The 26433-nt window shown below is 34.9% G+C and overlaps 2 protein-coding genes across 3 annotated transcripts in view; one reads left to right on the plus strand and one right to left on the minus strand.

Moving 5' to 3' along the window:
- The window catches only part of LOC139977792 (guanylate cyclase soluble subunit beta-2-like), a 25920-nt gene extending 13905 nt beyond the window's left edge, over nt 1–12015 (plus strand). The window contains exons 4-12 of the mRNA XM_071987429.1: nt 756–1019; nt 2045–2217; nt 3656–4139; nt 4570–4890; nt 5825–5973; nt 7750–7896; nt 8263–8417; nt 9011–9114; nt 11590–12015. Of these exons, the coding sequence (XP_071843530.1) occupies nt 756–1019; nt 2045–2217; nt 3656–4139; nt 4570–4890; nt 5825–5973; nt 7750–7896; nt 8263–8417; nt 9011–9114; nt 11590–11834 (2042 nt within the window). The 3' untranslated portion in view covers nt 11835–12015. The remainder of the gene's footprint in view (nt 1–755; nt 1020–2044; nt 2218–3655; nt 4140–4569; nt 4891–5824; nt 5974–7749; nt 7897–8262; nt 8418–9010; nt 9115–11589) is intronic.
- LOC139977793 (uncharacterized) lies at nt 12009–26433 on the minus strand. Of its 2 annotated transcripts, XM_071987430.1 has the most exons (13): nt 25950–26433; nt 24627–24791; nt 23980–24057; nt 23097–23210; nt 21604–21681; nt 20721–20834; nt 20462–20554; nt 19396–19536; nt 18864–18992; nt 17269–17484; nt 16157–16345; nt 14972–15169; nt 12009–14251 (listed from the first exon to the last, which is right to left on the minus strand). In XM_071987430.1, the coding sequence occupies exons 1-13, from the start codon at nt 26023–26025 to the stop codon at nt 14046–14048; spliced, it is 1797 nt and encodes a 598-aa protein (XP_071843531.1). In that variant the 5' UTR covers nt 26026–26433; the 3' UTR covers nt 12009–14045. The 2 variants fall into 2 exon arrangements, with proteins under 2 accessions (XP_071843531.1, XP_071843532.1); XM_071987431.1 differs by lacking the exon at nt 20462–20554 and having other exon boundaries at nt 25950–26296.

A 26433-nucleotide genomic window follows, 5' to 3' on the forward strand; every position in this document is an offset into this window, starting at 1 on the left:
TATTCGATGATAAGTTTATGTTATATGCTAAAAAAAACATAGCACGCAACATCTCAAGTTTCACGACAAACAATGAAGAAGTTTGTACCGATCTGTGGCGAGCATCGTAATCCACATTTGCGTTGTGCACACATGACTTTTTCCATCTATTAAAATTGTATCGTTTAACATACATCATTTAAAAATAACGCATCATGCAAAATAAGGTCTTGCTTTCTTGCTTTCGAAAGAATTACAGTTTTGTCATTATTGAAATGACTGTTCGAAATGAATATATTGCAGAATGCTTTTTATCATTCCAATCAAACCATGCAGATTTTACGTCTCGAAGAAGAGTATAATTACACTTCAATATTTGCAGTTCTCAAGCAATTCGGAGAAAGTTTGACACCGACCACGAACCATAATTGTGATTTTCCTAATGATGGATATTTTGTCACGTTCATTGTCTTTAATGTGATTGAAACAGGCAGGTCTCTTAACTTCATCATGAAACTTACGACTACAGTTATTAACGAGTAAAAAGAAACGTATTTAAACTAAAGGTAACAACAGATAATTATAATACGGAAACCAGAGTAAATCTTACAGCCTTAGATGCAGCGCGTGACTTAATATTGTGTTTCTTGCTTGCTCTCCCATGTTAAATTACTACTTGATAATAATAATAATTATTATAATTAAAACAAAACATCAGTGTCATTGAGGAGCATTTCCATAACAACCGATTTTGATGTTTCTTTAATTCTCTATAGGGTTGGACAAGGACATAACATGGCAAGTTTTTGGAATCTACTGGGTTGTTTGGTGCATGCGCATAAAGTACGATTCGTTATTCCACATACTTGGTCGAACGTTAGAAGACTTTATTGCCAATCTGGACTTTCTTCACAGTGTGTACATGAAGACTATGTATCCACAAATCATCGTGCCGTCCTTTCGAGTAGAGAGACTACCAAATCAAGAACTCATTCTCCATTATTACTCAAACAGGAAAGGCTTACATGGTATTGTTACAGGTATGGATGCATGACTGTTGAGATATATTGGTCAGTGCTATTCAGTATAGTACAAACTGACTAATCAGGTTCATCCTACATAAATAATGAAATAGGAATGCGATACATGGCAGCGTAACAAGTATGAATACATGTTAGGATATCTGAGATTGGTCAGTCCTATTCAGTATAGTCTGATTGACCAATCAGGTTCATCCCTTCATTAATAATGGAATAGGAAAAAGGCCTAAATGGCAACGTAACACGTATGAATACATGTTATGATACGGTGTCCTAGTCAGTATCGATCGACTACCCATTCAGATGTACATGTATAAATAATGAAATAGACCAACATGGCAGCAAAACATGGAGGTAAGGGGTTGGGGTGCATCAGACTTCCAATTTCTAAAATTTGATAATATAAGTACACAGCGTCGTCTGCACTGACAATATTGAAACTGTTACTACATGAATTTCTACTTAAAATGATGAAAATCATTTTGTATCACTTTGCACCCCTTCCAATCTATCTCTCAAGATGTGTTTCGAGTTCTATATCATAAAGGCTACTTTCTTTTGTTTTATCATGTTCATTATGTTCACTATTCTACATCACATATTATACAACACCTAATTATATTCCGGCCATTTGATTGGTCAATTGCTCGTCGATTGCATGCAAAATCCGCTCTATTGCACTCTATGAAATAGAACCATGTGTTATACTTTTTTGATAGCACTTTTTTCAATGGTAAGAGAGCAGAGAAACCTGTCTGTTCAAAACAATCTGTTGCATGAGTGTTTTTACATCCAATTATATCCAAATTTGAAGGTGTTGTATAAAACAAATAATGAATGGTTTCCATTCGTGCAATAGTGCAAATATTTCATTCGTTGAAAGATGTAATTTGTTCCATTCAACTCGGCTGCGCCTCGTTGAATGGAACATTTCATCTTTCATCTCATGAAATATTTGTATACTAATCACTCAACACAAGACTTGAAATATTCCTAATCTTGTTTCTCTATGTTTGTTTGTACAGGAATTGTAAGGGGCGTGGCACGTATCATCTTCATGACAAATATAAAAATGTTACTGCTTAGATTTAACATAGAAACTCAAATGGGCATTGTCAAGGAACATTACACTTTTCACATCAAGAAACTAGAAAGCAATCTACCTCCTCTTGAGAAAAACGGTTTCATCTCTCAATCGGTAAGAAAACATAATTATCATTGTTTCAATGGTAGTAAATAATTAAAGTACAATATGTCAGTCAATACAAACGTGGTTGTGTCTGGTACATAGGCCTATCATCTGAGTATGTGTAGTAAAAGTATCAACGAGGTTTATGCTTTTTCTTTTATGTTAACGAATGGTCGTTTCCATTGACTTCTCGTGTACGCCATAAGGTCCCACATACAGGCGAGTAAGTGGAATGTGAGGCTGACGCTATCTTCACGTACAAATCTGATAATGTTGATTAAACTAATTCTTCATTCTATAACTGGATTTTGGTATTTTGCAAGTTACTTAGAAGAAGATAAAACGGCAAACAAAGGCAAATGGCGAACGGAATAGATATCGGTCAGTCCATATGTAATATTTTTGGATGAAAGCCAAGGCTCTCTCATATCTTACATATACTTGGTAGACAACGTGCAAATGCGATAGACACCATTTCGTATACCTTCATCATACCCATATCCGCCATACACGCACAATGCATTATGGGAAACATGAAAGTGATTTGAGATTGTTCGGCGAAGTAACGCTTGCATGCATAGACCTGGCTCTATGAATTATTCAATTTCCATACACATCAAACTGTTTTTATACAAAAGATTATAAAAAAGTTTAAAAAAAATGTTACCAAAAAAGGTGCTGCATGGCGTGTGTAGTTTCCGTTTTTTCTTTTTCTTACTCTCAATTTCATATATGCTACATTTACCATCCTAAACTGTATTCCAATTTAATTCAAAATATGTTAATATCAAAATAGACTACGATTCCACCTTTTTTTGAAATTATCAAGTCAAAGTTTGATCCTGGGGTTATGTTTCAACAATTGTACAGATTAAATTAACTGTGTATATAAAGCAATTTCCGTGACTGAATTAGTAATATGATGGTTAATCTAATCGAGCATGTTGTGAAGTGACTCTTGAAAGCTTTGGTTTGAACGTCGAGTAAGGAGACTGATGTTTTTGGGGGCTAATCTGTAACCTTTGTATTTCTTAATCGACTTAAATTTAAAGAAACGCTGATGTAATAGTAATGTACATATGTTGTCTACAAAGATTTTTCAGTTCGCCAGATGAATTTCCGATGAAAGCTCAAGTATGAATTTAGTTAACTTCGTATTATTCAATAAGATTTAGGTCGTTCTTTTTATGTCATCGGTCGCGTGTATTTAAAGAAGGGCCTGCATGATGGGACAGTTTATATCATTCATATCATCATAAAGAAATAGATAAATAGTATACTTAATTGCAAAATATAATGGTTTGCCAATTGAAGTTGGAATTTTGATAATAAATTCTTCCTTTGTTTTTGTTTCTCTTCTTTGTATTGATTCCTGCATGGTTCTTCAAATAGATTCAAATCATTATTCGAGTGGACATTTTTTTTAACACTGTTTCTTCCCTGACAGGACTGGATGTCCATTTTAGACACTGACTGGAAAGGTTCACCGGAGACTTTGGATGATTTAGCTGCCAAAGTAGAAAATACTGACCAGTTACAAGGGAATTCTCAAAGAGATTTGCAAGAAAATATGCCGGCGGTTGAAATCAAACATTGCCCCTTCGATTACGGTGCCTCTGCAACTCCATTAGATTCTGGTGTCGGCAGTGTAGTCCCATTCATAGATAACGCAATTATCTGTGAGGCACAACCTTATCACGTGATATTTGATGAGGACCTTAACATTAGACAAATGGGCAACACCGTACAGATGATTTCATCGAGGGATTTGACGAAAACAATAAAATTTGGCGATATTTTTTATTTGGAGCATCCACAAATTGACCTAACCGCTAGAAACATCCTTAAATATCTAGATATGATCTTTATGATGCAAATAACGAAGGGTAAAGATGAAACGAATGGGAAAAGACTAACCTTATCTCTACGAGGTATGTGTATATGTCGTATATTATTATTTTTGTCAATATATGTCACATGTTATATGCACACAAATAATGTCTCTCGGTACATCAAGGTTATGCAAAGGGACAATACAAATACACATGCATATGTCTCGAATAGGATTATGTAATAAACTATTAACGAAGATCAATTATGACACTTCAACCGGACTGTGACGTCAATGACTATCACATTATCTCCTTAAAATATGGTACAATAGTTATAACACCTGTCGGACTAAGACATGTGAGTGGCACGTTATTAGATGAATGCATAATACATCCAATTATAATTAATTAAGCGAATAAGTAGATTAATTTATTCGTATTAATAATATGTACATTTTGTAATAACACGAAACCTAACCCATAGCTCAATTCTATCATATACATGATATCACTTCAACAAATTCTCCAGGACAGATCATATGGATGAAGAGGCAACGACTGTTCCTATTCCTGGGTTCTCCGATGCTCACCTCTTTCGAAGACCTTCAACAAAGGGGTATGCATTTCTCAGATATTGCAGCCCATGACGTCACACGCGACCTTATCCTCTTCAATCAACAGAGGATAGCTGAAGTCGAGTTGGCTCGGCAACTTGAGCAGAAACAAGAAGAATTGAGAGTCTTGATGAAAGCCTTAGAATTGGAAAAATCTAAGACGGACTCACTTCTTTACTCGATGCTGCCAAAAGAGGTCGCTAATCTTCTAAGGGAAGGCAAAGCAGTTGTAGCTGGTAAGAAAAAATCAGTAAAATTGTCATTGGTACGAGAACATGAGTGTCGTAAGTTGGTGTTTCTGCATTGCAATAACTACATGCACACAGAATAAGTTTCCAAATCGACATAAAGAAGCAAACATGAATGGATGGATTATAATGTTCTACATCAACATTTGTTAATGTACACTGGTACTTCTACAATCAATATAACATACGTGATTATTCCTTCAGCGACATAAGTGGAAGCATACAAACGTGTTTCTGCATGGACATACAGAAGGAAACATGGCAGGATGTATTCTTGTGTTCCCACATAAACATAAATCCATGCATACGTTAGAACAATCAAACTGATACTTTTAAATGAAAACAATTAAACATATAGACATTTGTGTTCTTATAACACCGTGATCTAGAGGTTGACAATATGATATAATTTTAATTTGTTATTAGCTGGGGAAACCAGCTACCAACAGTGCAGGTTATTTCCATAACAGAAGCTCATCTATTAAAGTGATAAACAGCGTATTAGAAATCCCATAGAGTATACTTTTTCCTTTTTAATGGACTGCTTAGATAAGATTTTGAATTGTTCGATAAGTATAAACACTCTTTTCAGTTCGTATCCTTCTTATTCATGCTAACTCACTGGAGAAACGCTGATCTTTCTGATATTATTAGAAACAGAGGGGAAAAATCAGTACTTTTGGTAGCAAACTTAATAGATAGTAAAATTTAATATTTAAAAAAAGGATGGTCAATACAACTGATTTCGCTATTAAATGGTTTAACTAAACCATGTTGTTCTAACAAAGTGCACTTCATTTGACCACCACGATATGTCTGTTCTATTCAGATTGCTCAAGATTTTAAAAGCAATTAAGTTGTTACTCCATTTTGTCGAAATATTTTCATCAAAAGTAAATTAAAGTGTTGTTCTTACCTCCAGGTGAATTTGATGAAGTCACGATTCTGTTCAGTGATGTGGTTAAATTTACTGATATGTGCTCCAGCTGTGAGCCAATGAAGATAGTTCATTTACTGAACGAAATGTACACTAAATTTGACCAACTTACAGAGAAACATAGTGTTTACAAGGTGAGCAATGACATCTAAGATGGCATCTGATCCATGATTGGTTCAATATTACCTACTTATTACCTACATAAATATTCATCAAATCTATCAATGAATGAACCAATCATGAGTGAGAAAGAAAACAACACCTGGTCCAAATTTGTGGTTATGTTATTCCTTGTCTGAAAATAGGGGCTCCGGAACTAGACGTCTGAAAATGGCCCGAACAATTGTTTATGTATTTCTTTATTCGGGAACCGTGTGAATTAACGAGTGGAAACTTGAAGGTCAAAAGTGCAAACTGTGAAAGACCTTGCGGGAGTTTCAAAGGAACTTAAAAGACTTAAAGAGGTATAGTATCACTTCATGACAGTAGAGATCTTCAAGAGATTTGCGTTTCATATTATAATGATGCATTAAGCTTGTAATACGATACTGTCACGGTTGGATTGCTTGCCATTTTGGCCAATGTTCTCTATATTTAGAATTTCAATCCCAAATTTCAAAATTAATTTTTTGAAATTAAAAAAAAAGTAAAAATATAATCGTGAAATCTTTCACTCTGGCAATAATCAGAATTATTCAAAAGACGGCACCCAATCTTGAATTATAAACAATTTTTTGGATATACAAAATTCGATGTAAAAATTTGGTTTCAACCTAAATATTCCGACAATTTTGTAAACCAATAAGCATCCCCAGCCAGAATATCCAATTCATAACTGTTGGTTGATGATATTCTTACTGATATGAATTACTCGTACTATTATGAATATGAATATCATCACAAAATGTATAATATTACTTGGCTTGTAGTGATATTCTAACAGACAAGTTGTTCCTTCCCGGAAAATGGATTAACCCTTTGTTATGAAATTTCTCAAAGCAACTATTTTTTGATCATGTCAGAACACGTGAAGTCAGAAATTGTTTTAAACTTTGGAGATCTATATTGAAAGTTCTTATACAATATAATTCTTTCAATGATAAAGTTAACAATTATTTTCTTGTCCCACTGACCTACGAAGAACGATTCATTGCAGAGAGCTCAGTCACTAGTAACAACAAGAAACAAATTAATTAATGCCGCTGGTAGTAACCTTGATCAACTTTAAGTTTTCGCCGTTTGAATTGATTTTAGATTGTGAAGCCAAACACATACATAGAACGGCAATGAAAAATATAGAGAGAAAGGCAAGCCGGACGTAATAACTTTTCTTCGAACGTTCTGTTTGGATGTCTTTTTTCTATTATTTGGTGAAAATTCAATTTAATATTTAATATCGTTGTAATTTTCAATACTCCCTAAACAAGTTTTGTAAAGCAAAGAGAAAAACAGGCAAGATAATATCTTTACATTGTCATTACACTCTGAGTCTCTCGGTAAGGTACAGTGTCGGCTGGGAAACCGCTCATTGGTTAAAGTTGACAGCCTGTTGCAGCCAAACCAGATAGTTACGTAACAGTAACGTTTTATATATATATATATATATATATATATATATATATATATATATAATGCTATATTTCTCACCAGATTCATTCAAGTTAATAGCGCCCTCTTTACCGACTAATTACATCAAATCAATCATAAAAGAAAAGAAAAGGAAAGAAAGGTTAACAACAACAGAGAGCGTAGTTTACCAGAACAAAACTTCAAAATGCTTTCTAATCTGGGTTTCTGAGTAATTGGTGCTGAATGGCATAGAGAGGGGCGGTGTGGGGGGGGGGGTAGGGGGATGGTATCAATTACTGTTCCATCTGTGTGACCAAATTTAATATTATTTAACCTTGCAGGTAGAGACCATAGGCGATGCATACATGGTGGTTGGGGGAATATTCTCTGCCTCAGATTCTCACGCAGCTCGGATTTGTGAGTTTGCCCAAGATCAGTTGAAATGCATTAAAGATGTTAGAAAGCCAACAGGCGACGGGTCTATACAGGTCAGTAGGAGAGAGGTGTAAAATGTTTGACTACATAAAAAATAAATTTATTATGTATTAAACAAATGCGAAGAACTGAAGTCATTTCACATTACTATTGCAGTTAGGTTTTTAAAGTAATGATATATCTTATAGAAATTGCTCCAACATGAAAAACAGATCACAGTTTCTAGGGCACATATACTTCACAAAGAACATAGCCATCTAAGGTATTTTCTAGCAAGAGTGTGGATAATTTGATGGTCAATTGGTTTTACCTTTTTAAAATTTCGATGTCAACTTGAGTTATCAACAGTGGGTTACTGATTTTGGTTCTGCAAGAAAGTTGTTATCGACTTTATGTATTTTGTTGATATTTTGTAATAGATACGGGTAGGAATTCATTCAGGACCAGTCGTTGCTGGTGTGGTCGGTTTGAAGATGCCACGATATTGTCTCTTTGGTGACACCGTCAATACCGCCTCCCGAATGGAAAGCCACGGTTTACCAGGGAGAGCCCACGTGTCAGAAAATGTTCTCAGGTAAGCAACAACTTCATTATATTAACACTTAAATCCTCAGTAAAGCAGTAAATGTGAAACACCATGACGGTGTAACTCCATAACAGTGTAGTCAAGTAACACCATGACGGTGTTACTCCCTTGATTAAGCACATGGCTATCTTTTTAGTTTAATGTGCAGTTATATAGAATACAAGCAGTGGATGGTAAATGGCTTATTAAACGTTTGTGTTACACTCCACGAGAGTGAACAGCTTCAATCTTTCATTCCCTAAAAAAATAATTTATCGATTACGAGTTGTTTTAACTGTTCAATCAAATCCATGAAATGTTGTTTCACCCCAAAATTGTGTTATTTATGCCTTAATCCATCATTTCCTATGTGAATGTATTAGAGTAAAGTAACATATTACATAACATAACATATTACATAGCATATTACATATTACATAGCATATTACATTTTTCTTGAAGTAGTTTGGCTTTCCTTTAAGTCCTTTAAGCCCACGAACCACCAACCACCAAAATATGTAGTATACGGTATTAAATCCGTTGTTATAATTATTGTTAATATTAAAATATATTGTGCTTCTGGTTGTGTGATTTTTATGTAGGTGTATTACAGAAGGCAACTTTCAGTTTGAATTCAGAGGCAAGGTAGATATCAAAGGAAAAGGAATGATGCCGACCTACTTCCTAACTGCTGATAATACCGAACGTAAGTATCTGAATTCTGCAGTATGCAAGAACATACGGTTACAAAACGCAACATGGGCAATGGAGCCCCCTCCCTCCCCTTCAAAGACGACAGATTAAATTTTTAACGTCAGTGGTTTCATATTGGGGTCCTAGATCGCTTCAATTGCTTAAATAAAGTAACATTGCATCAAAATAAAAACAAAAATTATATGACGATTAATTACATATTCACGAAATGTATAGTACCACGTTTAATAATAACAATGTTTGTGTATATAATATGTAGATGTTGGTAAAAAGACGTGAACAGGTGAAATACATGCATAATGCATAGTCTGGCTGTACACAATCTACTGACACTTAACTATATAGATATTTAGAGACAGTGTGTTTTTACAATTATCTTTATTTTGTTTTTATTGTAGTACAGAAGCAATTTGTCTCTGTGGTATGATGTGAATCAAGTGGACATTCTCAAACAAATGAACTTAGCTGTGAAAATTCATTGACTCATTCAAAAACATTAATAACTCACCACCGCCTCTGTACCCCGCATAAACAGAGCTGTCACTGTCAGTTACACGAATTGCCCAATACATTTCAGGAAATATTTCATTTTCAAATTTGAAAAACAACAGCCTCTACACTAATTGATACGATCCATTTTGTCCTAGTATTTATTTTTGATATTACGATACCGTCTTTGATTAACTATCCATATTTTAGGTACAATAAAAAAGCACAATTGTATATATTCTGGGAAGGAAAACAGACAGAAATAAAAACCAAAAAAAATTCGTGAAGCTTGATTAACTGAAATAAGCGATTTCATAGTTCGGACTTTTACTTCTTCTAATCATGGTATTATTTATTTCAATAGAAATTAAAGGTACCTAATATAGGAAACGTATTTTTATCACAAATTGACCGAGTGATGCTAAACGTAAATATTATTCATAAACTAAAGAAACAATCTTCCCGAGATACCGTGTATTGCTACACTACATGACGTGTTATTTTGCCAAGAAAAAGGTAAAGAACGGGATATATATCTGCCAATTTACTTATGGATTAGAAATTACACTATAACTCAAGTCTTTTCTTTAGAATAAAGTGATATTGCTGCAGGCTGCAATACAATTTATTCAAAACGCGTTTGAAACAAACACGGTTGTTAAGAAACGTGTGAAAAGAGGGCTTAAAAAAAGTGTGATGTAAATACGTTATTTATAGCTGACTAACTTCTAGTGGTATTTAAAGATAGCATATGGTTGAAAAGATAATGTTATGTTTTGAAATTAAAAGACTGTTCTTCTTTGTTTTCTGATTTGCATATATTCACTAGAATGATTCCACTCCAGTGAAGTCGTCATAGTTGGAAGAAAAACAAAAATCGACTACGGTCGTTGCATGCCCCAGAGTTAGTAAATTAGGCTTGTAAGCTTGGAAGCTTGTATAGAACAGCGCATAACAAAAGGTGAAAATGATATACATCATTAAATATTGTATTAATTTTGTGCATATTTAGGGTAATCAGTAGTAATCCCAAAAGTTGAGGATATAACAGCTGGCAGAAGTTTCTGAACAATTTCATTAAACTTTGCAAACAATTATGATTCTCAAGTAATATTGACGTGCCAGTTGTCTACATTACGCATGTACTGTATTGGAAGAGGCATTACTGGTGTCCTGAATTCTGCTTCAGTCATTTTGGTAGAACAGGGTATAAATATAAGCATTTTGGAGGATGGATGATTCTTGAACAAACGAAGAGAATAATAATATAACATCAGCGTGTAATGACACGAATGACGTTCGTAACTTTTTCCCGTTTATTTAATACATTGACGACCATTTTATATTATATGTTCCTGCAGCCGATACTCATAGCTAGTACATTAACTACTGGTCCCACCGTGTAACACATGTTACATTGTAATTAACACAAAGTAGTAATTACTGATGCACGATTGTGGAACATGTGCAGTAGAAACATGTGTTACAGGTGGCACCAGTAGTTACTGTATTAGCTATTTGAATGAGGTAAAGGAGGTAACGCTTGATTACAGTTCACACCTCTCTTTAAATTACGCCAATTCATCATGCCGAGAACGCAGAAAGGCCATGTTCGGGTATATCCATAGACCTACTTGTAGTATAAAACGACTTGATACGACTTCATTTGAATCGCGTGTCAAAGAAATCGCACTGAATGGTTGGTACGGCAACTACTGTTCATGTCCCACAACCGTGCATCAGTAATTACTACTTTGTGTTCGTAACATGTGGTACAGGACATGAACAGTAGTTAATGTACGAGCCATGAGTATCAGGTGGTTCTTGAGTTTACATGTCATCGCTGTGTGCATGTCTTCTCGTAGAAAGATTAAGGATGCTCAGTCAAACCCTGCTTTGTGCTCTAAACAATAAGTAATCTTAATAATGAACAGTTCTTGAATTCCAATAGAATACATTTCGGTTTCGATCATTACAGATACAGCTGAAATGGTGACGTCAGTGATTCGTAAATCAGATGCTCCTCAAGTGATACTAGAAGACGAGGAAGCTATGGATGGACCTCGGTTGAGCATCATGGACACCGGAAAAGCAAAACTTGGGAAGATTGACGAAATACCGGAAACGACCAAACTGTCAGAAACTGTACAACCGGCAGAAACAATCATAAATAACCAAAACACGTCGAAATCAGGACAATCGTTCGTGTGCATAATTTTGTAAACAAACATGGAGAAACTCAATGGAAATATGACTATACTTTCAACGTTCATTCATAGCAATAGTGTAAAGCGTAAGGAAATAAATAAGTGGAAACCGGAAATGTGCTTCTTTCTTTGCCAAGACTATCTGTTTATGACTTGAACAGAAGAGGCATTGTATCCTTTTACCTATGAACACTATTTTGTCCTTGTTTATTATTGGATATCTCGATAAAGTGTTTCTTGATTCGACTGTTGGATCACTTTTCAAAAGCCAAAATGATTGCCCAAGAAATGTGAGCATACTTAAAACAACGCTACTCGGGAGGATATTTCTCATTTCTCATTGGGTCCGATCCATTCCCCCCCCCCCCCTCCCCAGCAGCTAAGAGAAGCTAAGGTGCAACCGACGCAGTGAAAAAAAGAGGTTTGATCAAAGAGGCAATAATCTTTGATGTTGTATTGAATTATTATTTGTAATATCCTGACTATCACATGTATAGTTAAGCACGTAAAGTTATAAAACCTTACCATAAGTAAGCCATCTATGGTGAAAACCCGTACGATTCTCGCAGGACGTGTACGTTATAACTTGTGTGATCCAACAAACGTTATTTAGAGTTCTATGAATTACGTTCAACATATATATCATCCTGAATGTTCAAAATGGTGGCCTTCATGACAATAGCCGGTTTTGAGGGAATTAAAATGTTAATATTTTGCTTTGAAATGCCTTTATGTATCCTTGATAGGAACTGGTCAGGCGTCCTACCACAAGTATAACTCTAATATAATGTTAAACATGATAGTTTTTGAGTTACCAGAGAAAAAAAAGCCCGTTTTGATGCGTACATATTTACTTTTGGTTTACTTTTAATGGCGTTAAGTGGACGATGTCGTATCAGCCTAACGAGAAGTAATGGTACATATTTTGAGTCCTAACCACTATAATTTGTTAAGCTCAGCATAGACTGTCTTGTCTGTTCATTAAGTTACGTAGCAGCTGGAGGCCTTCAGTATTTATTACATTTTACTTTTTAGGGTCCAACGTGTTTCAAATTCGAACTATGAACATTTATAAGGCTCACTTTATTTATTTAAGAAGACATAAATATTTGTAAATTGAAAAAAGAAACAAACATAAATTTCACTGACATATATTTTCGAAAACAATGTATGTAAATCAGTTCAAATAAATGAAGCAAAATAGTACATTTTAATGGCTGAGTCATTTTTCTGATGCTTCTTTTCTGCATAACACATTTCGATGTTGGATTCCGCCTGTGTTTACTGACATACCTTACATCTATTCATACAATAGTCCACGAATTAAAACAAGATTTAACTGAGTTGCAGTTATAACAGCTAACTAAAACGAATAGATATACACAGAAAGAATTATTCTTCATCTATGCCTTCAAGCTTCAAAAAGTATGGTCGGAGCATCACGTTATTAAGCATGACGTCACGTAAATCATTTACTATATTTTACTGCTGAAATTGAAAAATTTGTCTCGATTTCCAAAAGTTAGCGACATGAAATGGTTGTTAATGCATTTTCGAGATTTAAGTGGTCAACATATTGTACAAAGCAGTCTAAAATATCAAACAAATAAGAACGCTATAGCAAAATCTTGGTTACGACTGTTTTTTGTTGTTCTTCATTTGTTGGTTGAATAAATGAAACGATGCTTCCCTAAAGTTGCATGCATCATTAGTTGTGTTAATATTTATCAAATTGATTTTCCTTTTAATCTTAAATATCTAAATCTAAAATAGAAACAACCATTGCGCTGCTCTGAGTTGGAAAAACAATAATTGCTTAATCGATTCAGTCAAAATGAAGTCAAGAATAAAACGGAGGCAGGATATAAAGGTCATAGAAATAAATCGAACAATATAAGCATTATTAAAAGTCAAGCGTCAATAAACATCAAACGATATTTATGTTTCATTGGTTTTATCTTCCAAGGAGCTGACGTTGATAATTTGATTATATTCCTTGTGGTTCCACATTTCTATGACTAATTTAGTAACAAATAACATTGAATAATGATGTAATGCACAATGCTCCATTAAGCTAGTATAACAGATTGCTACCCGCTCATTGAAAATAAAAATTAGGAAATTAGAACAAATTTAAGACAACATTCAACGGAACAGTCAAATAACATAGACATCGATTTTCCTAATCTTACAGTGCATATAAAAAATATGAATTAAATTAATCAAATCAATTAAATTTATGCATATAAGCATAGAAAATACAAACAATGTTAATATGGGCTAAGGGGAAATGATCTTGTTCAACTTCACATATAGAATAATGCTTTTCGTTACATTTTGTTGTTACCCAATCGCCATTGATCAGTAGAACGCATGGACCTTGGTCAAAGCTCTCACCATTCACCCAGTAGGAGTAAGTATCAGAGGGTAGTCCTGTTGACATAACGAACACAAGGTGACGTATTATTTACAATTAAAAATTAATATACAACATTGCATCCACATTTAGATTAATATGCTACGAGTTGACAACGTGTTTTTTTTCAAAGTAACTTCCGGAGAATAACAAAAAAAGAACATCCCTATTTATACCTATAATTGAATGACTGGTTCTCTTAGGTAATTAAATTTGTAAGTGTTTGGAAATGAGCAAAAATCAGTGGGCAATTTTCAGACTAAGAGATGATTACTTGACTTATTTATTTAAACGTATATATTGGATCATTGCCGTTAACCTTCAACATGTAATTAGTAATCTTCCTACTTTGCTAATGAAACGTATATACCAAACACCAAAGTCTACTGTGACTGTTAGAAATACATTAGATGTTTGAGGATATACAGTGACATTTAGCTAGGTGTTGAAATTGTGTACCCGGCTATAAGTTCGTTTATCTAGTGTGACAATTCACTTGGCTGAATTCGTTCACATAGAACCTTGGAGTTGCACAAGAAAATATTAAGCAAGAAATAGACACATCTTGTTTGTCGTTAATACTTTCAGAGCCAGTTGTAAGATAATGGGAAGTTGAATTACCTCACAATGTATGTCTGGTGATTGTGACTGTCAATTCACATTTGTTTGGAATATATTTCAAATAGTATGATCAGATTTTTTTCTTGTACTACTTCCATTAGTTAATTTACACTCACCAGGATGAAGGTCGTTAAACCAACTACCTGGAATCATAACGCTGACGAATTCGGATTCTTGAGAAGAATCCAAGAACACCAGATGACCACCGTAAAACATGTCACAGTTGAAGGTTGCCTCTGACCAGTCCGAAAGTACTGGTAGTTTATAATAGCAGCTTCCCAAAGCAAAATTACTGATTCCGTCAGACAGGCAGTCTAAAATGTAAGCATCAAAAGGTGGATACAAAAGAAAGAAGAAGGAAAAAAAAAAAAAACATAACACAAACATACAAGAACTTCTTTCTACAGAATGATTTTTATTGACATTTTCAATTAAGATACATAGCTATTAATCGTGTTATTGCTAGTAATATATGTTCTTTTTAATCATGAATTTGCAACCAATCAAGGTTACCGTTTATTGGAATGCGATCTTAATTATTCTAAATTGGATTCTTTCTTCTCATTGCGTGTCCTACGACGACACTTGCAATATTGCTTTTCTTCAATCAAAATCATAGCGAATTAAGTGTGCCCGAGAGTTGTTTTTTCGTTTTTACCTCTACTAATTTACCTCTACTAATTATTCGACCAGTTTTATCCTTTACTTTGATATTTCTAAATAACCTGACAATGTATCATGTCAGAGAGATATACATTTTAGCGCAACGTAGAGGTTTACAATTGTAAATCTCGTTAACGTAATTAATGGACAACTTTAAGTATAATGACTGCAATCTGTAGTTCTTTGTTTTGTTATGATTCATTAATTACCGTACAGACTGATTTCACATTTTCCTGTTTTCATGTATGTTTGTCATTTACCCATGACAGAGAACCAACTAGTGCCATTGTTACAATTTAACAATTCAGTTTCAATTTTGGTTCTTTCCTTTAACATCCCGGCTCCACTCACCCCTCCCACACCCCACCCCTACCCCCAAAGTAACCGTTTCTTTCAGTCTTACTCTCCGTTGAAGTATACTTTTAAGGTATAGTCACTTCCTTCACCAAGTGTACAATAATTATTATCAAAGTCTTTGATTCCATACTTCTCACAGTATGACATCATGTCTATAGTACAAATAACAAATAAATAACATCATTCTACAGGTTTCTTTTTTCGTTTAACCAAATTAATTAAACTTTGTCTCTTATACATAGTACTTCAGAAAGGGGAACATAATAGATAGAAATCATTACCGGTTTCATAATCTCGTTCGTAATCTCTCTCACATATGAAGTCCTTGGGGTTGCCGCAATGATCCACTTGCCAATAACTGCTGGGAGAAACGTACACGCAATCCAAATTCATATCATTCGAGGGAGAGAGTGCCCAACCAACGTAGCTGCTCGGATTAAGCGCTTTCTTGTCTTCCCATGAATAACGACCTGTTTTTTTTTTTTTGTAAACCAATACCAAGAAAAGAAACGATGTAGATACGATATCTCTCAGAGCAGCATACTTGGGTAAAAACGAGTAAAAACGTAGATAGGATGTCCTTACTATGAGTATGTCGAATGTTCTATTAATTATAAGATTCCGCTTACATGATGAGATGGTTTTGTATGAAGTCATACTAAGTATTTTCTCTGCCAACGTCGCGCTGCCTAAGATACTTCGTACAATAAATATGTCCATATTTACATAATATGTCCATATATACAATTTCATTCAATTGCACAGTGAACACACATGTTATGTTACATTTACGCGACGCGCATGAAACATGAACATATGTCTAGTCACCAAAGAATTGGTTTGCATATTCTAGGTCAATTCAGTTAATAGCTGTGCCTACAAATATATTGATATGTAATTGTAGGTCATAACCATAACTTCGGTATATCTTCCAGCGAAGATAATACCGGATCCCCAAACACCCAAAGCTAGAACGTATCAATTCACAACCACTGGATAGGTCTGTAGCCTACCAGGCCATGTTATCTTTGTAAAATATACTAAGGTTTTCTTTTACTTTTGAAATAAGGGCTGTTTCCAAAAACAGAACATTATTATTTGTAATTGTTCACTCACATTTTACTTAACATAAAAATAGATGTAACAATTATTTAAGTGTAAAATTAAAGTATAATAATGTATCAGCCTTTTAGGTCTTTATAGATCAGATCCGAGATATGTAATGTAATGTAATATTAGCTACCACAGACAAAAAAAAACACATCATTTGTAATGTAATAATGTCGTTAAGTCACAAAAAGTATCCTGCATTTAAGCAGTAATATATTCTGTTAACGTCATTTCTAGTACCACCCACTCTCTAAAGATAAAATTGCCATTACGTTATACGAACCCTCAGTAGCAATGTCGTTCAGACCTATCCATGCACCTGTTGACGAGTTAAGCATAGACAGGGAGTAATCCATCTCTTCGGCTGTTTCAATGAATAACAAATGCGAGTCGAAGAACTGGCAAATACCTAAAGCCACATCCCAAGTAGTTGAAAACGATGAAACTAAATAACAACTGTTGATACTTTCAGGTCCTGAATGGAACCATGATTCACAGCCTAGTGAAGAAGAAGATGAAGTGAGAAAGATAAAAATTAAAACACAATTCCTATAAATGGTCCTCGACGTGAAATACACACTTAAATGAGAACGCCACTTAAAATGTGCCCTATTCTACAATATGGTGAATGTTCTGTTTGGCTATATCTAAATTGTTATCCGCCTCGATTAATCCTCATTTCTTTATACGATAGATAAATCCACGTCGTCAACAGATATTGACTTTAAATTCGAGATAAATACTGTTTAGGCTGGTACATTCTCATTTAAAGAGGTAGACCAGTGATAATGTCAGTTTCTTTCTTACCATATAATTTAAGCCTGTATCATAATTCACGTGTACGAATGGGAGCTTCATCGCATTTAAGTCTACTTAGGTCCGTCACGAAAAATGACTCTTCATTTTCTGGAGGCAGGTCGTGGAACAGTATTCCCCCCAATTTGAAATGCTTGCCAAATGTAAAAATATTTAAACCCAATATAAATACTTATATAGTTTGTTTAGATTTCTGATATTTGTTTTTCTATCTTTTTGCCGTCTTTTTTTTGTGCTTTTAGATGTTTACCGTTTGTCTATTGCATAATATTGTATATGTATTTTGTATTGAGGGTTCCTCTGGAAAGCAGTGCTTCTGCACTGAGCAGGACTCCCCTCATTAAAAATTACATTAATTAGAAAAGAAAAAAAAAACAAAGTTCTGCCGTTCGGTTAATGCTCATACTATTGAGCTCGGAATGTAATATCACAACTATTTTATCAAACATAGGATCTTAATCAAACTCCAACATTGTTGGATTTGTATATAGGCAAACCTACGGTAGGCGTGTAATCATCTTTCTCTGTTGACGCCTGGATGTCGATGCTGGAGTCCATATTTCATACTGAAACTGAAATCTATGCACTTAGTATTTAACAATATAAAAGTATCATTTGTCTAAGAAAAATATTGTGACTGTCTCTTTTGTTTGGGCTCTACATATTTCAAGGTCTGGGTAATTTTTGTCTGACGCATTCAAAGCCGATTAAAATGGGTTGAGCGGAATCCAATATAACCCTTTTTGATCGAGTTATGTCGATTTGTGTGTGGTTGTTGGTGGGGTGGTTGGGGGGGGGGTGTAGGTAGAGTAGATGGGAGAGTAACCGTGAATGGAACTGTTGTTACTGATATTTTTTCCTAGGTTCTCTATCTTCGATAACCGACTGAAAAAAAAATATGCAAAAAATAAAAACTGATTTTACGGCGCTGTTATATCATTGTAATGGTTAGATTCTTTCGAAATCTTGAAACAGATCGATGGTAACTCAGTTATCCAGTCACAGTTTCATTAATCAAATCAAACTTTAAACGGACAACTACACAATAGTACAATAATGTACCTGGCCGTGTTGCTTTGATAATGCTCTCGGTCGAAGTATTGAATAACGGCAGACTATCTGCGGCGGTAGTCGATTCATTCCTGTTGCTTCGTTGGTCCTGTTGGTCCAGGTAGGTGGAACTGGCGTTGTCTTCAGAATGAATTCGGATAAGAAAGAACATGTGTTACAGAAAATCTACAGATTGAAAGTAAATTTCTTGAATAAGTCAAGCAGGATATACGGGTGGACTCCCAACATCCATCGAAGAAGACATTCTCTTTGGATACATTAGTTAGCATATGTGGACATATCACCATACTTACGAAGAACTGTTTTCTTTTTTATCTTCAATCACATTTGGTTTTCTTCGGAAAGTTCTATAAGTAATACAAGGAGTTGTGGGACACAGTTGTAGTTTCACCTTTACTTTATCGCAACTTAATGCTTTCAATTATCTTATTGATAAGTAAAGTTACGATTTCAGATTAAGGCATTTCACCAGCTTTATATAAATTACTGAATGGAGCTATGGTTTCAGATTCAGTCAACTCACCAGTTTGGTGCAAATGATTGAATGCAGTCACAATTTCAGATTCGGTCAACTCCCCAGGTTGATACAAAGAATTGGAGGTAGGTACATGTTCAGATTCAGTCAGTTCATCGGTTGGGTACACGGAAGTAGAACCAGTGGTATCTTTTTATAAACAGAAATATCAAATAAATCAGAATATCAAAGGATCACTTACGGGAAATGTAAAACATAGAAAACATAACATGATATTGATTTACATTTTTACAAATTATTTCAATACGGAATCGTTTTATATCAATGGTTATAATTTGACTAACTACATCATCAACAGTAAAATTAAGCTTATAGACATTGAAATACTGTACTGATTAATATGATATGATTACAATAACTAACTGAAATTGAAACTCACCTAAATTGAAATTGAAACTCACCCGAATTGACAATGAAACTGACCTGAATTGAATTGAAACTCATATGCATTGAAAATAAGACGCAGCTGAATGGAAATTGAAACTAACCTGAATTGAAAATGAAACTCACCTGAATTGAAATTGAAACTTACTTGAATTGAAATTGAAACTCACCTGAATTGAAACTCACCTGAATTTAAATTAAAACTCACCTGAATTTAAATTAAAACTCAACTGAATTGCAATTAAAACTCACTTGAATTGAAATTGAAACTGCTGAATTGAAATTGAAACTCATTTGAATTGAAATTAAAACTCACCTGAGTTGAAATTGAAAGTCACCTGAATTGAAATTGAAACTCATTTGAATTGAAATTGAAACTCACCTGAATTAAAAATGAAACTCATCTGAATCGAAATTTAAACACACTTGAATTGAGACTCACCTGAATTGAAACTGAACCTCACCTGAATTTAAATTGAAATACATCCAATCAAACTGTCATTCACCTAAACTGAAATTGTAACTCACCTGAATTGAAACTTACATGAATTGAAAATGAAACTCACCTGAATTGAAACTTACATGAATTGAAAATGAAACTCACCTGAATTTAAACTCACCTGAATGGAAATTAAAACTCACTTGAATTGAAATTGAAATTTAAACTTACTTCTTTGTGTAGACTTGATCACAGATCTATTGTATGTGATAGAATTGGAAAATGACGTCAGTGACTGTGTGGTTGTGTCCTTAGTCTGTTTTCCTAGTTGTTCCGGAGAAGTTAAGCTATTGGTACTTTTATAATGAATAAATTAATAAGAAAATGTCGTATGTTTAGTAAATCCATTGTCGCTTATTTTTTTCACCTTTAACGGTCAAATGTCTAACAGATTTACAGAAAAAAGGCAAACCATATTGGATTGACTCACCTAGCGATGTCTCTTCGGTTACAACGTCATTTGTGGTAGAATGAAGAGATGGGAACATGGTTGGAGATACATTCGTCACTTCACTTTTGTCCAGATTAGCATTACTGGAAGTATCTTTAGAGGAAAAAGATATTTAAACCTAAAGTTACATATATTTCAGACGCATATGTGATCTTCATGCGATTACCACGGTACTTCATTAGTATAACTCGTTAACTGGTAAAGCAAAGGCAGATACTTGAGATATTATGCTTGTTTCCCGAAATTGATGTACATATATCTCATCCAAAGCTACTTTATTTTGTTCTTTATAACAGCATGCATCAAACAGAAAACGAACTTGAATATTATCTATATTTTCATCAAGCAGAAGTGAGGACGTTGTATAATAGAGAAAAATGAAGGATTGACCACTATTGGAAATCGTTTCTATTGTGTTTTAAATTATGCTCCTCGCACTCACTCAATCATTTCATATTGCGGTTTGTTAGTATAGAAGTGTCTTTCCTTAGGTAGCCAAGTTGAAGTTTCCCCATGGTGCTCTAGAGAAAGGATGGCTCGTGACGAAGACACATACCACGACCTGCTCCGAAAATACGTCCAGCTAGAGCAATTATTACACGTTTATATCATGCCGAACAGCAGTGCTGTTTCGATGATCACAGTGTTAATTATACCGCGTGTACTATAGCGTAACGTCTTCTTTCACTTAGGGAACTATTACTGGGTGACACATGCACCCAACCCGCACCCCACGCGCACCCCCACCCCACCTCCATCCACCCCCACTCGCCTATATCAAATGAGTAATGTTTAAAGACGCAGTAACGCATACACAATTGTAAATATTATCTGAATTTTAAACAAATATATACCCACTCACCTGCAAGATGTGCAGTACTACGTTGTCCATCACTCTTCGTTGTTGCTTCTGTAAATGACACACTGTGAGCAATTGGATCTGTTTTGAAAACCAGCAGCAAATATATATTTGATTTTATACCATAGCACCCGTATTTACGAGGTTGTCACCATTATATGCCAACACATTATATCACTTTAAAGCAATGATATCATGAAAACACCGTTAACTTCTACGCACCTTTGCCAACATAAACATAGATGTTTTAGCAGCTTTTTTGTACCCGTACTGAAACTTGTATTTCAACGTTCATCGACTAGACGGGGTATTCATATATAGATACTAAACAAATGGATCTAAACTTACGAATCGTGGTATTAAGCATATCCCGTACCCTCGGTAGTGGGTGAATTCTTTGCTTGAAACTTATGGCAAAATAACTAAACATAAGTAAGAATGGTGCTCTTCGAGATATCACATATTGTGGAGGTGATGATTGGATCAAATCTTAGAGGAAAAAGGGTTACGTTCCTTTTGCGGCTGGAACAGATTATGCACTGTGCTCCTATAAAGTGATATTGCATCTTTAATAGTCATTGTATTAAAGAGAACCCCATGGGGAAATGGCTTACTTCATAATACATATGAGGGAAACATATACAATACGAACCAAAGCGAGTGAGGCTGGTAGTAGAAAAATCCTCCAAAGGAAAAGTTATTATATTGACTATGTCGTTAGTCTCCTTCTCGCAAGGCACACAGTTATACCTAACAGTTTTCTGTGAAACTATTTCAACATGAAAGCACAACTGTTCCTCTAAATTGAAATTGGAACCCACCTGAATTGAAACTCACCCGAATTGACAATGAAACTCACCTGAATTGAATTGAAACTCATCTGAATTGAAAATAAGACGCAGCTGAATGGAAATTGAAACTAACCTGAATTGAAATTGAAACTCATTTAGATTGAAATTGAAACTGACCTGAATTGAAATTTAAGCTCACTTGAATTGAAAGTGAAATACATCCAATCAAACTGTCACTCACCTAAATTAAAATTGAAACTCACCTGAATCAAAATTTAAACTCACTTCAATTGAGACTCACTTGAATTGAAACTGAAACTCACCTGAATTTAAATTGAAATACATCCAATCAAACTGTCATTCACCTAAATTGAAATTGAAACTCACATGAATTGAAACTCACTTGAATTGAAATTTAAACTCACCTGAAATGAAAATGAAACTTACTTCTTTGTGTAGACTCGATTGCAGATCTATTGTATGTGATAGAATTGGAAAATGACGTCAGTGACTGTGTGGTTGTGTCCTCAGTCTGTTTTCCTAGTTGTTCCGGAGGAGTTAAGCTATTGGTACTTTTATAATGAATAAATTAATAAGAAAATGTCGTATGTTTAGTAAATCCGTTGTCGCTTATCCTTTCAGCTTTAACGGTCAAATGTCTAACAGATTTACAGAAAAAAGGCAAACCATATTGGATTGACTCACCTAGCGATGTCTCTTCGGTTACAACGTCATTTGTGGTAGAATGAAGAGATGGGGACATGGTTGGAGATACATTCGTCACTTCACTTTTGTCCAGATTAGCATTACTGGAAGTATCTTTAGAGGAAAAAGATATTTAAACCTAAAGTTACATATATTTCAGACGCATATGTGATCTTCATGCGATTACCACGGTACTTCATTAGTATAACTCGTTAACTGGTAAAGCAAAGGCAAATACTTGAGATATTATGCTTGTTTCCCGAAATTGATGTACATATATCTCATCCAAAGCTACTTTATTTTGTTCTTTATAACAGCATGCATCAAACAGAAAACGAACTTGAATATTATCTATATTTTCATCAAGCAGAAGTGAGGACGTTGTATAATAGAGAAAAATGAAGGATTGACCACTATTGGAAATCGTTTCTATTGTGTTTTAAATTATGCTCCTCGCACTCACTCAATCATTTCATATTGCGGTTTGTTAGTATAGAAGTGTCTTTCCTTAGGTAGCCAAGTTGAAGTTTCCCCATGGTGCTCTAGAGAAAGGATGGCTCGTGACGAAGACGCATACCACGACCTGCTCCGAAAATACGTCCAGCTAGAGCAATTATTACACGTTTATATCATGCCGAACAGCAGTGCTGTTTCGATGATCACAGTGTTAATTATACCGCGTGTACTATATCGTAACGTCTTCTTTCACTTAGGGAACTATTACTGGGTGACACATGCACCCAACCCGCACCCCACCCGCACCCCCACCCCACCTCCATCCACCCCCACTCGCCTATATCAAATGAGTAATGTTTAAAGACGCAGTAACGCATACACAATTGTAAATATTATCTGAATTTTAAACAAATATATACCCACTCACCTGCAAGATGTGCAGTACTACGTTGTCCATCACTCTTCGTTGTTGCTTCTGTAAATGACACACTGTGAGCAATTGGATCTGTTTTGAAAACCAGCAGCAAATATATATTTGATTTTATACCATAGCACCCGTATTTACGAGGTTGTCACCATTATATGCCAACACATTATATCACTTTAAAGCAATGATATCATGAAAACACCGTTAACTTCTACGCACCTTTGCCAACATAAACATAGATGTTTTAGCAGCTTTTTTGTACCCGTATTGAAACTTGTATTTCAACGTTCATCGACTAGACGGGGTATTCATATATAGATACTAAACAAATGGACCTAAACTTACGAATCTTGGTATTAAGCATATCCCGTACCCTCGGTAGTGGGTGAATTCTTTGCTTGAAACTTATGGCAAAATAACTAAACATAAGTAAGAATGGTGCTCTTCGAGATATCACATATTGTGGAGGTGATGATTGGATCAAATCTTAGAGGAAAAAGGGTTACGTTCCTTTTGCGGCTGGAACAGATTATGCACTGTGCTCCTATAAAGTGATATTGCACCTTAATAGTCATTGTATTGAAGAGACCCCCGTAGGGAAATGGCTTACTTCATAATACATATGAGGAAACATATACAATACGAACCAAAGCGAGTGAGGCTGGTAGTAGAAAAATCCTCCAGAGGAAAAGTTATTATATTGACTATGTCTTTGTTCTCCTCGCAAGACACACAGTTATACCGTACAGTTTTCTGTGAAACTATTTCAACATGAAAGCACAACTGTTCCTCTTCGCCGGTCCATGCAGCAGCTGGAATGAAGAACGACACGTCGGTACTATTCATTAACATAACGAACACGAAATTATCCAGATGGGAAAACGAACTGGGCGGTAAACAGAGGGAACATGTTTCGAATAGAATTGACGTAATGGTAGTTGTCTTTATCCAGTTGGTTGTATTATTTATTGTATGATTAAACTTGATAGCATTATCCACATTCACATTGCCTCTCTGATCAACTATAACATTAGGCCTATTGCGTTGCAAACGGAATGAACTGCGTGGTATAAACCTGTTTTAACTAGCCGAGAAGTACCCAGTTCCAGCAAAACGATCATTAGAGGCAATTTATATGCATATCTGTACCCAATGGTACATGGCATGATCAGTTTGTACTGTGAAAACCGAAACAACAGTTCATCAGTATAAACTGAAGTGTGTTTTACCACCGTAACACATGTTAGACCTGCCAGCAGATGCTACTGTGGAAAAACATACAAATCTAATTACTCAAAGGCTGTTTCAACTAATGACTGGTTAGAAATCTAAACAACTGTCCCTATGTTTGTCGAGTAAGTATACCTTGTAAAGATGATTCAATAGCATATTTTAAGCATTTTGCAGTAAAGTGTCACACATTTTCTGTTATTACGGACGAAATTATTGGCGAAACCTTGGAGTAGTCTGGTTAGTCCAGTCATTCATTATGCATATGATTGTATGCTTAGTTTGTAAGTCCTTCTAAGTAGTAACTGCTCATACTTGTTACACATGTTAAGAAATTATAATACACATCAGGTGTAAACTGATAAACGGGTACTCACCGTTTTCAAGTTTAACTGATAAAGCCATGTGAATCGGTTGGCATATACCTATTAGTGTAACAGTTATTGACAAAACTGAAATAAGCACCATTCGGACCTATTCAACTAAGAAGTTAGACTCTTGTAAACGAATACAACGGGCTTCCTGTCAAGTGAGTAACATATTAGTAACAATTCCACAATCCAAATAATATGTCATATTTTTTTTTCAACAGGAAGTTCATTTATTACAAATCAGTAACGAGGTTATCTCCAACAGAAATGTATTACTGTTCTAATGTTATGACATATTACACGAATAAATAAATAAACCAAAAGAGAAAATTGATGCTTTTATTCGACCAAGATGTCAAATAGACTTACCGGTAAAATGTTCTTGTTTGTTAGAGACGATTGTAAGGCAAAAAAGTAACACGGACGAGAGGTGTACAGGAGTCATCTTCCCAAATGAATGTGTTATGTTAGGTTTGACGACAGTCGACGCGGTACGTCATCAGCAATGTCGCTTAAAGTTATAACAAACTATTTGTACGTCCAGCCTATTTTACGGCGGAAGCCGTTTTCAATCCAACCAATACAATCTTTAAATCATTCCAACGTTTTCCATGATTTTATTATTGACGAGTTCTAAATTCTAGTTCTCCTAAAATATATTTTGACGCACATTGATATGATGTTTTCTGAGTTGTTCTTCCATTAAGATATAAAAAAAATACAAGTATTTACTATGTCTGCTTTTAATCGATTATTGCATTCAAAGATACATCAACTGTTATTGATCAACTCGTCACAGCCCTTGCCCAACGATTGTTTACTCTCTGGGCATATGTTTACATACGTGGATGTC

Source organism: Apostichopus japonicus, chromosome 12 (assembly GCF_037975245.1).
Source record: "Apostichopus japonicus isolate 1M-3 chromosome 12, ASM3797524v1, whole genome shotgun sequence".
Taxonomy (NCBI): Eukaryota; Metazoa; Echinodermata; class Holothuroidea; order Aspidochirotida; family Stichopodidae; genus Apostichopus; species Apostichopus japonicus.